The 17709-nt window shown below is 40.6% G+C and overlaps 2 protein-coding genes across 2 annotated transcripts; both read right to left on the reverse strand.

Moving 5' to 3' along the window:
• Positions 1-8280: 8280 nt before the first annotated feature.
• Positions 8281-9201, reverse strand: LOC126701125 (uncharacterized). Its single transcript, XM_050399260.1, has one exon. It carries the CDS (start codon positions 9199-9201, stop codon positions 8281-8283), a length of 921 nt encoding a protein of 306 aa, XP_050255217.1.
• Positions 9202-15843: 6642 nt separating this feature from the next.
• On the reverse strand, positions 15844-17441 carry LOC126714158 (protein BIG GRAIN 1-like A). The gene has a single exon (XM_050414170.1). The coding sequence runs from the start codon at positions 17052-17054 to the stop codon at positions 15912-15914; it is 1143 nt and encodes a 380-aa protein (XP_050270127.1). The 5' UTR covers positions 17055-17441; the 3' UTR covers positions 15844-15911.
• Positions 17442-17709: the final 268 nt, after the last annotated feature.

Raw genomic sequence — 17709 nt, forward strand, 5'->3', positions numbered from 1 at the left:
TTGATGAGGTGCAAACTCGTCAGTTACAGTAGGCAGATGGAACTCCCCGTTAGCACCTGGTTCTCTTCAAGAAAGATGGTCACCGGTGTGGTGCCTGCCACAACGTCTCTGATGCCAAAGTTAGAACAATCAAACCACTCGCAAAATTAGAAAGTAAGAAGTATATTTTCAGAATCTTAGTATCCGTACCTTATGCTGAAAATGTGAGAGCTTTATATCTGTGAGCCTGACTGCTAGCCGTTGGAGTGTAAATGCCCTTCTTTCATAACGCCTCAAGCCCAATTATGGGGCTTTTATTAGTCTCTAACGGTCTGCTTTGCTGGTTTCGTAACTGCCCAGGTTACTTGCTGGCACCATTGAATGACCTTCCTTTCCTCGTCGTTGATGGCTTGTTCGTCATCAGAGGGTAACCTCGTCATTACGTGACCTCGTCAAGGTAACATGTTCTCGTCAATCCCATCAATTGCCCCCCCAGGTTCTGTGGTCGTCAGTGACGTGTCATGAGGGCCACAGAAGGTGAAAAGTTTCTTTCATTGAGTTGTTTGTGACGCTTGGGGTTTCGTTTCGAAATTAATGAGAGATGGCGGCGCGGTATGGAACGTGGCCACGTGGCATATGCTGATTGAGGGTATTAATGGCATGACCCTTGGGTTTCCCGCTGCTTTTTAGTTTCCTTGGGTTTTTGGGTTTAAAAAACTTTTCCTTTCTTTCACTCTGGTTTTTCTTTCCCTTCCTACTCCGAGCATTTGTCCCTTTTGTTTCGTTTCTGTCATTATTCCATTCTCATTCCAGTGACTTCGACCTTGCTCCGACGACAAATTTCTCCGGCCTCGACTGTTCCTCTTTTCAAGGTACGCTATTCCTTCGATTTCTCAGATTTTTTTCTTCATGAACTTCTTTATAAATTCCTGATTTTTCCTCTGTCTTTTATTTTTGTTGTTTTTGTGTTTGGGCGTTTAGGATTGGGTATCCCTTTTCATGGTTAATTCCTCTGAGGTTTGGGTAGCTTGCCCCTCAGTTTCTTTCTTTTTTGCTCGCTTAGGGGCGGCTTTGGGTGTTTCTGGGGACTTTTTTCCTTTGATTGGGGATTATCTCTTTGAAGGTAGTGGTTTGAGTGTAGTTTTAGGGGAGATATCTCCGATTTTGGGTCGGTCATTGGCTTGGTTTGAGAGAGAGACGAAGAGGATGTCTGAGGTGAGATCCAGTGAGTTAGACACTGGGTTGTCGTCTAGTGGCGGCTCGGTCGAGGGTGATACAGCCGTTTCTACCCCTCGTCAGGTTAGGGCTTTTTACACTCTCAACGAAGAGTGTGGGCTGGACGCTGATACAATGGCCAGGTTTAAGGATAGGTTTCAATTCCCTGCACGGGTTCGCGTTCGTCAGCCTGGTCCTGATGATCGGGCTTGTCATTTCTTTCCTGGTGAAGTGTGTTTCTACGAGGCTGCTTTCACCTCAGGACTTAGGTTACCCGTCCATCCTTTTGTGATGGAGTGCCTAGATTACTTTGGCATTGCCCCCGGGCAGCTTATGCCTAACTCCTGGAGGATAGTTGTTAATTGTATGGAAATCTAGCTAACGGCTAATGAGGACATGATCAAAGTAAGTGAGCTCGTCCATATCTACCGTTTGAAGGAATCAAAGGAGTATGGGTATTATGAACTAGTTCCTTGGACGAGGGGGACTAGAATCATTAAGGGTTTAGCCTCGTCATTCAGGTACTGGAAGTCACGTTTCATTTTCGTGTCCGGGGATGACTTTGAGACCCCTTCTAACGAGGCTTGGGGTGATATCCCAAGGTTGCTTCGTCGGTGGGGAACCCCAAACTTAGGTGCGTCCATGTTTCTTCTTGTCTGTTTATTTTTGTCTTGCATGTTTGGTCATCACTAACCACTTGCTCATTTTCTTTTGCAGTTAAGAAACGCCCAAAGTTGAAGAACAAATACTGGGGTCGCGTCCAGAAGGCGACTGAATACGCGAAGACGATTGAGAGCTGGGACGATCTTCTTGATCTGCAAACACTCTCTTTCTATTGTTTAGGCCCGGATCCGTCTCCTTACGTTCTGTGCAGTATTACCATCGAGGAGAAGAAGAGTAAGTGTTTTCTTCGTCAGTACTGTCCTTTACTTGCATACTTTGGATTTCTTAGTTTTTTTTTTTTTTTTTTTTTTTTTTAGAGATGACGACCAAGTTTAATAAGGACATGTACGCCAAGATGAGGGTCAAGAAGGATGAACCCTTGTCCAATCTTGGCAAGAAGGTAATTCGCGTTACGGGGAAGGGACCATCTATCGTTCCCCCCTGCGGATGCCACTCCCATCGTCTCAGGAGTTGAAGGTGCTAGGGTGGCTTCCCCAGCCACCTCAGTTGAGGAAATCCCTACCCCTTCGTCGAAGAGGCCGAGATCGTCTGCCAAGGACAAAGAGAAGGAAAGGGTTGGTTCGTCCATCTTTGACGACGAGGGAGCGGCTGTGGAGTGGGCACATAACATTGTGAGGGCTAAGGACCTTAGGGTCTTTTCTAGAGTGCCTGTCAACGTGGTTGCAGGTCAGCACGTCCATAAAATTGTACAGGTAAGGTCGTCCACACGTTTTCCTTGGTTTCCTCTTATATCAATCTTCCTTTTTTTTTTTCTTTTTTTTTTCTTTTTTTTTTACTGACGCACTTATCTTCCTTCGTCAGGTGTTGGGGGAGAGCCTTCACCTTGCTTCTGAGTATCTTACTCAAGAGGCCAAGGTGGCTTCTTTGACGTCCAGGATGGAGGCTCTGGAAAAAGAGAATTCCGCACTAAAAAAGGACCTCATAGAGTCCATGGACGGGGCTGCAACCTTGAAGGAGCAAGTCAAGGCTTTGAACTCTGATCTTAGGGTTGAACGTCAGCTGAATTTGGAGAAGGACGACCAGCTTCAGGCGACGAAGGAGAAGCTGAAGACGATTGCGGCTAGGTCCGTCGAGGCTTTTCAGCAAACTGAGGAGTATTCCACAGTACTCTTCAGTTGGTACTTCAAGGGTTTTGAACTTCTTCGTAGATACCTCGTCAAGCACCCTACAGGGGTTGATCTGCCGAATTTGGATTTGGAAGCGGTGGATCAAGAGATGGCTGCTAACGAGGCTGCCCAATCCTCTGTGCCTGAAGGTGATGCTCCTAATGACGATGTCCCTAATGCTGAGAACGCTTCTGCTGCTGACGACCTGGTTACTGATGCTCCAGACGCCCGAGCCTGATCCTTAGAAAAATTTATCACTTATATTTGCCCATTATGTTTTAGGCCCTTTTTGGAGATGTACATATATTTTTTGTTTTTATTTTAATTTTCAGAACAATATCTTTTGGCCCTGTTAAGAGAACAAGGATAATTGCCCTATGTTTTTGGGCTTTTCTATGATTTAATGTTTACCTGCTTTTGTGGTTACACTACTGTTTGTGTTTGTGCACATGTGCGTGATTTAGTATAAACTTCTTAGCGTACCTTGTATTTAGCTGGTACTTAGTGCAAATTCCTTGTGATTTGCTCGTCATTCTTTATCCTTGTTGTGGGTTTCTATCCTTCTTCTTTTTCTTTTTGTTCTTTTCCTTGCAGGTTCGCCAGTGTCCTTAGTTCGTTCAGTGGGACTTTGCCATTCGCGTAGGCCTTAGGATTATGTTTATATCTCCAGCACGTCTCGTGTGCCTTCGTCAGTGATTTACACCCGTCTCGGCGGAATCTTATCACTTAGGGCTTCGTCAGTGATTTACATCCTTCTCGGCGGAATCTTATCACTTGGCCACCTTTTTTTTTTTTTTTGGTGACTTACATCCCATTAAGGAATCTCGTCACTTAGGGCTTCGTCAGTGATTTACATCCGTCTTGGCGGAATCTTATCACTTAGCCTTTTTCTTTTATTCGTTGGTGTTGTCGTCGGTGACATACACTCGTTAAGGTGGACTCTTGTTAGTTTGACTTACAATTGACTGGACCTGTCTGCATAAAGACATCAAAGGATAAGAAATTTTTTATTGAATTCAGGAGCAATTGCCTTTGTCTATTACATTTACTGGTGGTACTTTTTTAAATGCTCAATATTCCATGGTCGAGGAAGCCTTTGTCCGTCCATGGTTTCCAGGTGATAACTTGCTTGTCTTGAGTAGTCAATGACTCGATAGGGACCTTCCCACGTAGGACCCAGCTTTCCCTGGGTAAGGTCTTTAGTTGCCATGGTGGTCCTGCGTAGGACGAGGTCACCTATGTCCAAGCGCTTCAATTTGACCCTTTTGTCATAGTATTCGGCCATCTTTCTTTGATACTTCGTCATCTTGCTGGATGTGTTGTCTCTTATTTCGTCCAGACAATCCAGGTTGAGTCGCAGCTCGCCGTCATTGATCTCTTCGTTGAAGGTTTCACGCTTGATGCTCGCGACCCCTACTTCGACTGGGATTACTGCTTCTGTGCCATAGGTAAGCCTGAAGGGGGTTTCTCCTGTTGGGGTTCTGGCGGAGGTTCTGTAAGCCCACAGGACATTTGGTAGTTCTTCTGGCCAGGCACCTTTCGCATCGTCCAGTCTGGTCTTGATAATCTTGAGCAGTGTCCGGTTCGTCACTTCCGTCTGCCCGTTTGCCTGAGGATGCCTTGGGGATGAGAACTAATTCTTGATCCCAAGGTTTGAGCAGAATTCCCTGAAGCCTTGACTGTCGAACTGCCTTCCATTGTCTGATATGATCGTCAAGGGAATCCCGAACCTGCAGATTATGTTCTTCCACACAAAGTTCTGGATCCGAGCCTCAGTGATCGTTGCTAGGGCCTCTGCTTCAACCCATTTTGTGAAATAGTTAATAGCAACAAGAAAGAATTTTACCTGACCTTTACCTTCGGGCAGAGGACCGACGATATCGATTCCCCATTGTGCAAATGGCCATGGGGAAGCTATGATCGTCATTTTCTCTGCTGGAAGCCGCTGCACATTCCCTATCGCTGGCATTTGTCGCACCTCCTGATGATCTCAACAGCGTTCACCTGCATGGTTAGCCAAAAATACCCTGCCCTTACCACTTTGTTTGCTAGGGATCTGGAGCCGGCATGGTCGCCACAAATTCCTCCGTGTACTTCCTCCAGGATGTATTTGGCCTCTTCCTCATCGACGCACTTCAAGTAAGGTATAGAGAAGCCTTTCTTGTACAAGACGTCATTCAGGATCGTGAACCTGGCTACCCTCTTCTTGATCTTTCTGGCTTCTTCAATGTTTTGAGGTAGGTGCCCGTCCTGGAGGAAGGACATTATGGGCATCATCCAGGTATCAGTGCTCTGGATGGTGAATGTTGCAACTTCCTCGATACTAAGGTGTTTCTAGACTTCCATCGCCAGGTCCGTGCTAGTCCCTTCTTCTTCTGATGACGCTAGCTTTGACACTTCGTCAACCCCCATATTCTGACTTCTTGGGATTTGTATGAACTCCACTGTATCAAATTCCTGAGCTAGTTGTCTTGCCAACTTGAGGTACTTTTGCATCCTTTCTTCTTTTGCCTCGTATTCTCCCTTGATCTATCCAATCACTAGCTTTGAATCACTTTGGATCAACAAATTTTTGGCACCAAGGGCTTTCCCAAGCCTCAGTCCCGTCAGTACTCCTTTGTATTCAGCTTCGTTGTTGGTGGCTGGGAACTTTAGTTGGACCCCATATTTCAGCATTTCTCCGTCGGGGGTGGTTATGATGGCCCCTACTCCCCCCTTCTTTTGGGCTGACGAACCATCAGTCTGTATTATTAATTTATCTGCTTCGTCGGTAATCATGTCTTCGTCAAGGAGTGTGAATTCTGCGATGAAGTCCGCCAGAGCTTGTGCCTTGATCGCTGTTCTTGGATGGTACTCGATGTCAAATTGACTAAGTTCAATTGCCCACTGGACCATTCTCCCTGCTGCTTCTGGCTTGTTCATTGACTTCTTGATTGGTTGGTCCGTCATTACGAAAATAGGATTTGACTAGAAATATTGCCTGAGCTTGCGCGAGGCCACTATTAGTGCAAACGCAATTTTTTCGATCCTTGGGTATCTGGACTCAGCTCCTTGGAAAGCTTGGCTGACGTAGTAAACCGGGAGTTGCTTCTTACCTTCTTCTCTAATCAAAGCTGCACTTACTGCCGAGGCTGACACTGCCAGGTATAAGTATAAGTTTTCTCCTTCTTTGGACGGGCTTAGGAGAAGTGGGCTGCTCAGGTAGTGCTTTAGCTCTTGGAACGCTGCCTCGCACTCATCGGTCCAGGCAAAAGCCTGCTTCAAGGTTTTGAAAAAGGGGAGGCATTTATCTGTAGCCCTAGAGACGAACCTGTTTAAAGCCACTATCCTTCCTGTGAGTTTTTGAACGTCCTTGACGGTTTTGGGTGAGGCCATGTCGATGATAGCTCGCACTTTCTCTGGGTTTGCTTCTATTCCTCTCTAGGACACCATGAATCCCAGGAACTTCCCCGAGGCTACCCCAAAAACGCACTTACTTGGATTCAACCTCATCTAGTGTTTTTTGAGGGTTGCAAAGTTTCCTTCAAGTCGTCCAGATGTGCAAGCTCTTCCTTGCTCTTGACGAGCATATCGTCCACATACACTTCCATGTTTTTGCCAATCTGCTGGCTGAACATTTTGTTCACGAGCCTCTGATACGTAGCTCCAGCATTTTTTAACCCAAAAGGCATTACCTTGTAGCAGTAGAGTCCTTGACTTGTGATGAAGGCGGTCTTCTCCTGGTCTTCCTCAACCATTTTTATCTGGTTATACCCCGAGAAGGCGTCCATGAACGTCAGCAACTTATGCCCGGCTGTGGAGTCCATGAGCTGGTCTATTCTTGGTAGAGGGAAGCTGTCTTTTGGGCATGCCTTGTTCAGGTCGGTGAAGTCTACGCACATCCTCCATTTCCCGTTTGCTTTCTTGACCAGGACAACATTGGCGAGCCATTCAGGATAATACACTTCCCAGACGAATCCAGCTGTCAAGAGCTTGTTAACTTCCTCTGTAACTGCTTGATCCCGTTCTGGAGCGAAGGTTCTCCGTCGTTGTTGGATGGGCTTCCGTTCTGGGTCCACATTCAACCGGTACTGGATGACTTCTGGGGATATGCCCGGCATGTCCTCGTGACTCCATGCAAAGACATCTAGATTTTCTTTGAGGAACCTTATGAGTCTTGTCCTCATCTCGGGGCTCAGCGTCGTCCCTATCTTGGTCGTCCTGTTCGCATTCCCTTCTACCAATTCCATTGTTTCCAGGGCCTCTATCTCGCCTTTCTCTTTCTCTTCAATCGTCCATGTGTGGTTCTCCCTTCCAGCTAGGACAGCATGATAGCATTCTCTTGCTAAGACCTAATTGCCTTTCACCTCACCAACGCCGTTACCTGTTGGGAATTTCACCTTCAAACAGTAGGTTACGTCGCCGCCTTCCACTTGTTGAGGATGGGCCTCCCAATGATGACATTGTAGGATGAGGGACAATCTACTACCAGGAAGTCTACTTGTTTGGTCAACTATACTGGATAGGTCCCTGCTGTCACCGTCAACGTTACTATGCCCCTGGGGTAAACCCTGTCTCCACTGAAACTGACGAGTGGAGAGTCAAAAAGGCGAAGCCTTTTTGGGTCTAATCTTAATTGCTGGAAGGCTGGGAAGTAGATGATGTCCGCGGAGCTTCCGTTATCAACGAGGATCCTTTTGCTATTGAACCCTTCTATATTCAGCATTATAACCAGGGGATCATTGTGGGGCTGCTTCACTCCCATGGCGTCTCCTTCACTAAAAGACATATCCTGGTATGTTCGTCTGTGCTTGGATGGAGGCATGGTGTGGACGCTGTTCACCTGTCTATGGTATGCCTTTTTGAGTGATCTAAACGATCCTCCTGAGAATGGTCCCCCTGTGATCGTGTTTATCTCCCCGATCACCTTGCGTGGAGGCTGGGACGTATGGTCGTCATCCCGCGAGAAGGCTTCATGCTGGATTTTACTGTCGTCCCTGAACTTGCTATATTCTCCTTTCTTTACATATTTTTGTAATTTCCCTTTCCGTATTAACTCTTCTATTTGCTCCTTTAGATCTCTGCAATCCTCTGTGAGGTGGCTATGGTCTTTGTGGAACCGGCAATACTTGTTCTTGTCACGGACATTGGGTGATGAGTGTAATGGCCTGGGCCATTTGAGATAGTGCTCGTCCTTGATCTGCGTGAAAATCTTGTCAACAGGCATAACTAAGGGAGTAAATCTTACCGTCCGAGGATTTTTATCGTCCTTCCTCCTATTCCCGTCATTGTTCCAACGGTTCGGTCGATCTCTCTTCTACCCTCTACGGTCATCTTCTTTCTTGGCCTTGTCTCCTGGCCTCCCGGTATCTTTAATGGCAGCTAGGGCATCTTCCGCATTCATGTACTTTTGTGCCTTCAGGAGCATCTCCGCCATCGTCTTTGGGGGGTTCTTTGCCAGAGAGGCCACGAGGTCTCTAGATCTCAACCCTGCTTTGAAGGTCGTCAGCTGCACCTTGTCATCAACTTCATCTACCTCCAGAGTTTCCCGGGTGAATCGCTTGACATATGACCTCAGAGTCTCCTTTTCTCCTTGTCTTATGGTGAGTAAGTAGTCTACTGGCCTCCTTGGGCGTTGCCCCCCTATAAAGTGGCGCAAGAAGGCACTACTCAACTGATCAAAGTTGTCTATGGATGAGTGTGGCAACTTAGTAAACCATTCCCTTGCTGCTCCTTTGAGAGTTGTCGGGAAGGAACGGCACAGTATCTCATCAGGTGGTTGTTGAAGTCCCAAAGTCGTCTTGAAGGTATTAAGGTGATCCTGAGGGTCTTTTAGTCCGTCGAATGGTTCAAGCTGAGGTAAGCGAAATTTTGACGGCACAGGGCATTCGAGTACCGCAGTGGTGAAGGGTGAATCCGTAGCCCTTACCATTTTGTCCACACTTCGGTCCGTCTTCTCCTTAATGGCGCTCCTCAGCTCGTCCATTTCCTTCCTTATTTCTCGAAGGAGGTCCGAGTTCTGTTCGTCCGGAGTAGTGTGCCTCTGAGGGGTTCCTCTCCGTTGACTATCCCCTTCTTCCTCCACGTTACCCTTGGACCGGTTTTCTTCCTGTTGAGCCTGTTGAACCTGCTGGAGCCATAGCTTCATTTCCTGGTTCTGTTTGGTGAGTTCTTCAATGGTGGCTGCAAGGGCCTGGACTTGCTGTGCCAAGGCTGCTGAATCTGGGTTGGGTTCCATCTGAATGTAGAGAGTTGTCGAAGACTACGTTTCCAAATGTGAATTTGAGAAAATCGTTCCCACAAACGGCGCCAAACTGATGAGGTGCAAACTCGTCAGTTACAGTAGGCAGATGGAACTCCCCGTTAGCACCTGGTTCTCTTCAAGAAAGATGGTCACCGGTGTGGTGCCTGCCACAACGTCTCCGATGCCAAAGTTAGAACAATCAAACCACTTGCAGAATTAGAAAGTAAGAAGTATATTTTCAAAATCTTAGTATCCGTACCTTATGCTGCAAATGTGAGAGCTTTATATCTGTGAGCCTGACTGCTAGCCGTTGGAGTGTAAATGCCCTTCTTTCATAACGCCTCAAGCCCAATTATGGGGCTTTTATTAGTCTCCAACGGTCTGCTTTACTGGTTTCGTAACTGCCCAGGTTACTTGCTGACACCATTGAATGACCTTCCTTTCCTCGTCGTTGATGGCTTGTTCGTCATCAGAGGGTAACCTCGTCATTACGTTGACCTCGTCAAGGTAACGTGTTCTCGTCAATCCCATCATGCTTAATCCTTATACTTGCTTATTACATCCTAGTCCTACTTTATTGCATTCAGAAATAGCCTCTTCAAACTTGATCTAAATCCAGTGTCAGCTCAATGGTATAAGCAATTGATGCAATCGCCTAAGTCCCCAAGTAAAAAAAAAGCTCCCAAATTTTAACAAATAGTGTTATTTCTATCATTGTAATAGTATTAATTAAGCTCAAATATTAGCCAATAAATAAAATAATATTTTTTTATCAAATGAAATACAAACAAAAAAGAGAAAAATGTCACGTCCACAATATTTTTCACAACACTTTATTACAAATCCTAAGTAGCAAGTTGTTATTGATGGCAAAAAAATAATTTTAGTAGTGGATTCAAATTAGAACGAGTAACAACTTAACACCTAAGATTTGTTATGAAAAAAATTATGAATGTAGCACTTCAAAAAAAAAAAAAAAAAAAAAAAAACAATACACAAAAAAAATCGTAACATTTTTTCACAATAATTGAGTTGACAAATTTTTACTAATTCCCATCTAGGTCCACCACTGGCATCGCTGTTTTACCTACTACTATCAATCTACCATATTAACAGGTAAAAAGTTTTATCAAATTTTTTTATACTTATAGACTTTTTTAAAAAGAATTATATATGATTCATATTAATTAATAATAATTTTACATTTAAAATAAAATAATTAATTTTCGTCTGAAGTCTCCAAGTAAATCAAGCCACCCCTGTCTAGATCCCATGCCGCATTGCAAGGCATGAATCTAGGTGAATTCCCAAGATTACAGATCCCCTGCCCCTACGCATTTCGTCTCTCCACTTTATCAATAGGACGCTAGCTAATAGCTAAGCACCAACTTCCGGATCTTTCTAGTGAAGGAGTATTAAAAAAAAAAAAAAAAAGTGATATATATTATTCTCTCTCTCTCTCATGTACTTTTTTTTTTAATAATTTTTTTTAGCTAAAAACAGTTTTATCTCATATCAAAACGAAAGTTAGAAGATAGTTGTTCTTTAAATAATTATTTTTTTCTTTAAGATATTATATTATCAAACATTAAAAAAAAAACATAAAATTATTTTCACATAAAGTTTTCTATCAAATCAAAGATATCGAATGATGAGAATGACAATATTACATCCCCTAGACGAAACCAGCACTCATGACGAAGTCGTCCTAAATGATGAAGAAACTAGTCATCACTGACAGATACAAAAGAATCATTCAATACAGTCAATCGATGACTTGGGTCGTTACAAAACCAGCCAGGCAGACCGTTGGGAGCCTATTAAAAGCCCCATTATTTGGCAGGAGGCGTTACTAAAAAAGGCCTTAACGATCACAACGGCTATCAACCAAAACCACATATATAAAGCCCTCACATTGTCAACAGAAAGTATATACACACTCTAAAAAACACCTATTATTATCTTGCTTATCTATTTCATTTCACAAAAGTGTTTTCCTATTCTAACTTGGGCATCGGAGGCGTTGTGGTAGGCACCACACCGGTGACCATCTTAGTGGATACATTCGCACTAACGGGAAGCGGGTTCCATCTGCCCATCTTGACTGACGAATTCACGCTTCATCATCGAAAATACGCTATAATTTATATAGCATGATCGCTTGTTAACAATAAGGCAAAAGATATATCAATTACTCTTAACATTATTTCATTCATCAAATTTGGTTACTTTTACATATCAAAGATATAATAATGATATTTTTTTAGAGAGTTTGAGATTGTTTCAATTTATGGCTTTTGCTCCTGATGTTAGTTTTTTAATTATAAGATGAAAACACCAATCAGTTTTTTGGGTGTATGTTAGCTCTCTTATCATCAGACCAAGACACCAATTAATTTTTTGGTGTAAGTAGAGATTGAATCTCAAATCTTTTATTCAATCATTAGAAACTTTACCAGTTGAGCTAATTAAAACTCACAGATATAATAATAATTTTAAACGAACTATTTTTTTTTAATTGGATAGCATTGTTGTGAAAATATATATTAAAAAAAAATTTAAAAAGGAAAGAAGCATGGAGATTTGTTTAATTGAATAAATTCCAATTGGGTGGGGAATAAAGGTAGAATGAGGAAGGTGGTGAAATTAGGTCAGACAAAGACGCATTACTGCATTAGTTAAAAAGATCCCCACAGTGCTCACGCGCGAAACAAAATAAAAAAATATTAGAAAAAAGAGGTCCGTCCGGTCTAGTCCAGTCCTGGATTCTGTCTTTCTTTTATTACGGACGGTCCCTTCCTCTTATCTCATCTCATCTCATCAGTATCAATAACTATCAATTTGTGAAAAAGCTGCGGTGATTTTTTTCTGCAAGCCAATTTCACCTCACCTCTCCTGATCACTGATCTGACAGCTCAGAACAGGAGCAACACCAGCGCACGTGGGGCATTTCCTTTTCGAAAGCTAATAGTAGAGTTAGAGACTACCCGTACAGAGACAGCCCCAGGTGGTCACGTGCGCTTCTGCTTCTACCTCTCTTTCTTCTCACGCTTCAACATTTTCATTTTTTTATTTTAAGGTAAAAAGACACCATATTTATCATAATAGACAATAAAAAACAATGATTTTGTTTTTGTTCACATAATTCACTCCAGAAGATATATGTTATCTTTTTATTAGTGAGCGTTTATGAGTGAGCGAAACATTTTCTTTTAAGAGCATTCATAATAATAAGAATGTTAAAATTAAAAAAACGCTATTTTTTAGCAACTTATTTCAAAAACACATGTTACAATAAGAGTATTATTGTTAGAAAAATTTACCACAGATGGGTGTTTGGTAGAGATATTTAAAAAACAGTTTTCGTTGTTTAAATAACATAACATATATTCTCATAATACTTTTTTAATCACACATATTTCCAAAAAAAAATGGTCCAAAGTTATAATTAAAAAAAAAAACGATTTTAATGTGTTAATAGTTGTGATTATTGTTTATTGTGTTGGATATATATTTTTATTATATTTATATTTTTTATATTATTTTAATGTGTTCAATGCTAAAATAAAACCTTTGGTGTGCATTTGGATAGCAAACACGTTTAGTGCTTGCGTCCAAACCTAGATCCCGTGCACTGTTCATTGGACTCACAAACTTTTTTTTTAAACAAAATTTTCATTAAAAATGGGTCTCACAATACTATTCACACATTTAAAAATTATTTTGCTACAATGTTTTCAGTTTTCAGTAATAAGCGGTATCCAAACAGACCCTTAATGTTAGATGTATTATAAAGTGAGATGTTGAAATAGATAAGGTAGTGTTTTGAGTTGCTAAAAGCTATATATTTTTTAGCAACTTTGTTGTGAATGCTTTAATGTAGTTACTATAAGACTTATGTTGTTAAGACAAGTTATTAAAAGAAAGCAAAGAACTTCAATGAACTAGAACTTTCAAATGAAGTTAAGTGTCGTTTGTACTTAGTAAATTAGATGTTTTTGAAAAATCTTAATAATACATGGTATTAGCCCAAACTTCGGGGATTATATTGTATTTTATCACATATATCTTATAACTAGTGATACAGTCTATTGTGATTGGATGAACATTATTTTTATCAAACTTATTTAAAAAATATCACATATATTATTTTTATTATGCACCAATCACAATATACCACATACATCCCTGTGAAAAATATTTTGTTTTATGACTTATTGTTTAAGTTTAAGGATGACTTTTAAATTAGTATTTCAACTTTCTATACCACTTTTTTTTTTCAAGTTAAGGATGACTTTTAACTTTCAAAAGTTAAATTAGTATTTTTAACTTTCAAAATTTATAATTTATACCATCCATTACCAGTTTATCACAATGATATTAATGTGTTTCTTCCATTATAATTCATCACAATTTTGCGGTAAAACCCCTAAAAATAACGTCATTTTTCTTTATCTTTTTTTTCCCCTAAAACAATATTGTTTTGTATGGGTTAGTAACAAGCTTCTAATCAAAATTGATGAAAAGAACAGATTAATATTATTGTCATATTCATTGGTGTAAGTGTAAATGGCAAGTTTTCATGATTAAGAAACCAATTTAGAAACAACATGTTTGATGTAAATACTATTTTTACCTAATTTTTACCATTACTAAATTCTACTATCACCTCAATTGTCAGTTTTAGGAACCAGAGCACGTGCAAAACCCATGCTTTCACCTATATATGATAATATGATTCAATCAACATCATAACAAATAACAAGTAGCCAATGTGCTAAAACATAATGACTTAGCTGCTTTAATGAAAATGAGACCCTGATCTCCCTTCCATCACCACCGAATTAGACTCTAAAACGTTTCAATTTGAAAAGGGATTCCACCTCGTTTACAAAAATCATTATCATTGTCATTATCTGAAAATTCAAGAATGGGCCCATTTGGTAGTTAGGTTCATAATTTGCATTTGGTATGACAGGTTGCCATTACTTGGTGATGAGACTTGCAGTTTGTAACAACACTGAACAAACATGCATCGTCGTATTCCAACATATACACGGAGAGCGATCGAACCCATTAGCTAGATTACTGGTACGCGGTCCTTAGCTCTGGCCTCAGAGTAATGCGTATATAATTGCACCACATGCACTTGTTTTACAACTTATAAATCTACAATGTATGTGCTTGAAGATTTGTGCATGGTTGGTAAGAAACATGTCCCACCAGTTCTTACTGGCAATAGGTATAGTGGGATCAATATGGGTGTTTTCAATTTCCTATTTTATCATCTATTTGTGGGTATTAGTCTAAAAAAAACTATTAGATTTTGCATTGTGAAGACATTCAAATAGAATAGCAGTCATTTTCTATAAGATTCATCCACTCACCTTCTTCGTTCACATAGTAAAGAATTATTATCATTTGCTCACCTAGACAGTATCCCTAGAAGGTGTACAAAACGAATCTAATGTCTTAAGTCTTTTCTTTATGCTTTTTTCTATGCTACATACATATTGATTACCGTATTTCTTTCTCTCTCAATCTTCGATATTTTGATTGACTAGATAATTGAGGGAAGGTATTCAAGTCAACCATGATGGCCAATGGTGTCCCAAATCATCCCTAGAATATATACTTGGTCACAAACCTTTAATTTTCTCCTTTGGTGGAAAAGTTAGTTTAGATTTTTGCCATCATGTCTGATCCGGCCACATTTTTGACTTCTGAGATTCCTTATGTGAGACCCTACTTGTCGGCCAAATGTCAAATATTGTTCATTTGGATTTTATGGTGGTTGTGATACTAAGATAATTGATATGGTGCCATTTTATCATAGCTGAAGTTTGAAGCATAATGTTAAGCAAGTGAATCATTGTTCAGTTATAATTAAAAAGGAAGAAGTTGATATGAAGCTAAGTTTTGTGATTGCTTCTGATATGTATGGTTCAGAATTTGCATTGATTTACAATGGATAAACTTTAGATTGGGAGGGGAGGGAAGGGGAAGTCCTGTCTCTTTGGCCTCTAAACTTGCTTGCACTGCTCATATTTACCAGATTTCGAAAGAAATTAACTTCATGTTCTACAAGAATAAATGTCAAGATTTACCAAACTAGTTTGAACATCAATATGCACTAGTTGTTTCTATGTGTATGGTTTTGTGATGTTTTTCATTTTAGTGACCTTTGGCTTGCAAAAGCCTTGCATTGAAGCTCACTGTTTCTTCATCCTTTATTTTCCAATAATGCACTCATTCAAACAACAAAAAAAAGGAAAGGAAAAAGTTGGTACATTGCAATCATTTTTAATTCTATGATTTCAAAGTGGGACTAAATTACTAGTGAAGCTGATGCCATGTGCTGAGCCAGTGAAAAAGTAAGTGCTTTTAGTTTAACTTTCTCCAATCTCATGAGAAAGACATCTGTTAGCTTTTCCTTTTTCACTTTAAAATTCATCTTTGTCTATTGCTTTGACAATTAAGCCTGAGAATTTGACACTCAACTTTTGAATGCCTCGTTACTATTCACATTGCTCTGAGAAACTAGTCACTTTCTTCCCAAAAATAAAAAAATAATAAATCTTCCAAAACAAAACTTATAAAACTACCAAGGAATTCTAACACACTGTAAAAAAGAACTAATTAACACTTCCAAAGTTGATATAATTCCCCAAAACATTAATTTACATTGATGACATGACAATGAATTACAAAATGAACCCATTAGCAATGGCATGATTTGTTACCAAACTAGTAGTTTCATACACAGGAAGCTCCTCTCTGTACCTGCCAATCCCAACAAGGTGATCAAGCTCAAACAAATCTGAGCTCGAATAGCTCTCAGCATCTTCATCCTCCTCCTCATCATCATCATCAATAACTCTCTCATTCTCATGAAAACCTCGCAAATGAAATGCACTCGTAGTTGTTGTACCCTCCTTAACCGAGCAAGTATTGGTAATTTTTCTAAGTGTCGGAATTGGCATTAGACTTGGATCCTCTTCATAAATACATTTATGCCCACATGGTTGAGAATCCTCACCAACAATCACACCAACTGGATAAAATCTCACAGACCTTTTGATACCATTGCTCAATTTTGGTCTTGAAGCTGGGTTTTTGCTCAAGCAAGACCTCGAATATGAAGAAGCTGAAGAAGAGCAAGCAGATTTGGATTTATTAGGCTCCAAGTTCACATCTTTCGCAGCTCCGACGTAACACATTTTGGCTTTCTTTACATTATCAGAATTGAAAATCGAATTGAGAAAGCTAGCAATGCGACCACCTGGTGAAATTGGCTGCTTCACTTTCTTTAACTCGCCGTAGATTTTCAAGGCCTTTGATTTCGTCTTTGTAAGACCACCCTCAGTAATCTTTGGCTTGGACTGCTTCTCTGAACTCCTATAATCCAAGTTCATTTGCTTCTTTGAGCTCTGCAATTTCGGTTTCGCTTTGTGTTTGTAGGTTGACTCTGTTTCAGAGGATGAGAACACTGCAGTGCCAGAGCTAGACTCTGAGGAACTTGAAGCTGAATTCAACAGCACAGAGCTGTGAATGCTTTGCTTCTCCATCCAATCTTCGATCATGACCGTTCTTCGGAGATTCAACACCTCTTTCTCTTGCTCTACCACCCAAGTGGCACGCTTGGAGCTAGAATTGCTCTGTTTTTTGAAAGTGGTTGAGTCATTGAAATGGGGTTCATTGGGATTGGATTCGTCAATAGAACGGTAAATTGAGTCTAGGAGAGTAGAAGAGAAAGATGGGGTTCTTCTACTTTGGGGGAATGTGTCTTCTCGAAGTGTTTTTTCCCTTCTATACATGGTTTTTGGGTGTGAATTGTGGTAAATCATAGAGGGTAGGTACTAGAATAGAAGGTTACAGAGGAAACAGAGTACTTATAAGGACAAAGGAGAGGACAAGAGTGAGGATTTTAAGTGTTAGTTTAGTTAGTTTAAGGGTGGAGAAGAGCTGTAGTGTTTGCTTTAAGAACGTCAAAAGCTGCAAGAGACATTAATAGAATGCAAGTAGATCATGTGAAAGAACAATGAAAGGGAATGGAAATGTGCTTTTTAGTTATTGAAAACATGTTTTGTGCTGTGTTTGTGTTTTTGTGTACGGGTTTGAGTAAGCATAGGTGAGAAAGAGAAATACCAAACACTGTAGCTGGGGAGAGAGAGAAAGAGAGACAGGCAAATCACACGCTTGGATTTGGACTACGAAAAAGCAGAGAGAGAGAGAGAGAAAATGTGTGTTATGAGTGTTTTTTAAGGAACAAGACGTCCGCGCGTGTGGGTTCTCCTTTCGAAGCACTGCCAAAGGACCGGAAGTGGAACACAATTTTTTTTCTCGAAAGTTTTTGGTAACGTTATTGTAGTAATGTTATTTGTATTTTTTAAAAATATGGATAGATAAAAAAGTATGTGAAAATATGTATAATATTATTTAAAAATTGAAAACTGTTACTCAAAATCCCATACCAGATGGTCCCTAGATATTTTATTGAAT

This window comes from Quercus robur, chromosome 2 (assembly GCF_932294415.1).
Source record: "Quercus robur chromosome 2, dhQueRobu3.1, whole genome shotgun sequence".
Lineage (NCBI taxonomy): Eukaryota > Viridiplantae > Streptophyta > Magnoliopsida > Fagales > Fagaceae > Quercus > Quercus robur.

Excerpts from the sequence above, each read along its gene's own strand:
- LOC126701125 (XM_050399260.1), bottom strand. The coding sequence starts at position 9,201 with ATGGAACCCAACCCAGATTCAGCAGCCTTGGCACAGCAAGTCCAGGCC.
- LOC126714158 (XM_050414170.1), bottom strand. The coding sequence starts at position 17,054 with ATGATTTACCACAATTCACACCCAAAAACCATGTATAGAAGGGAAAAA.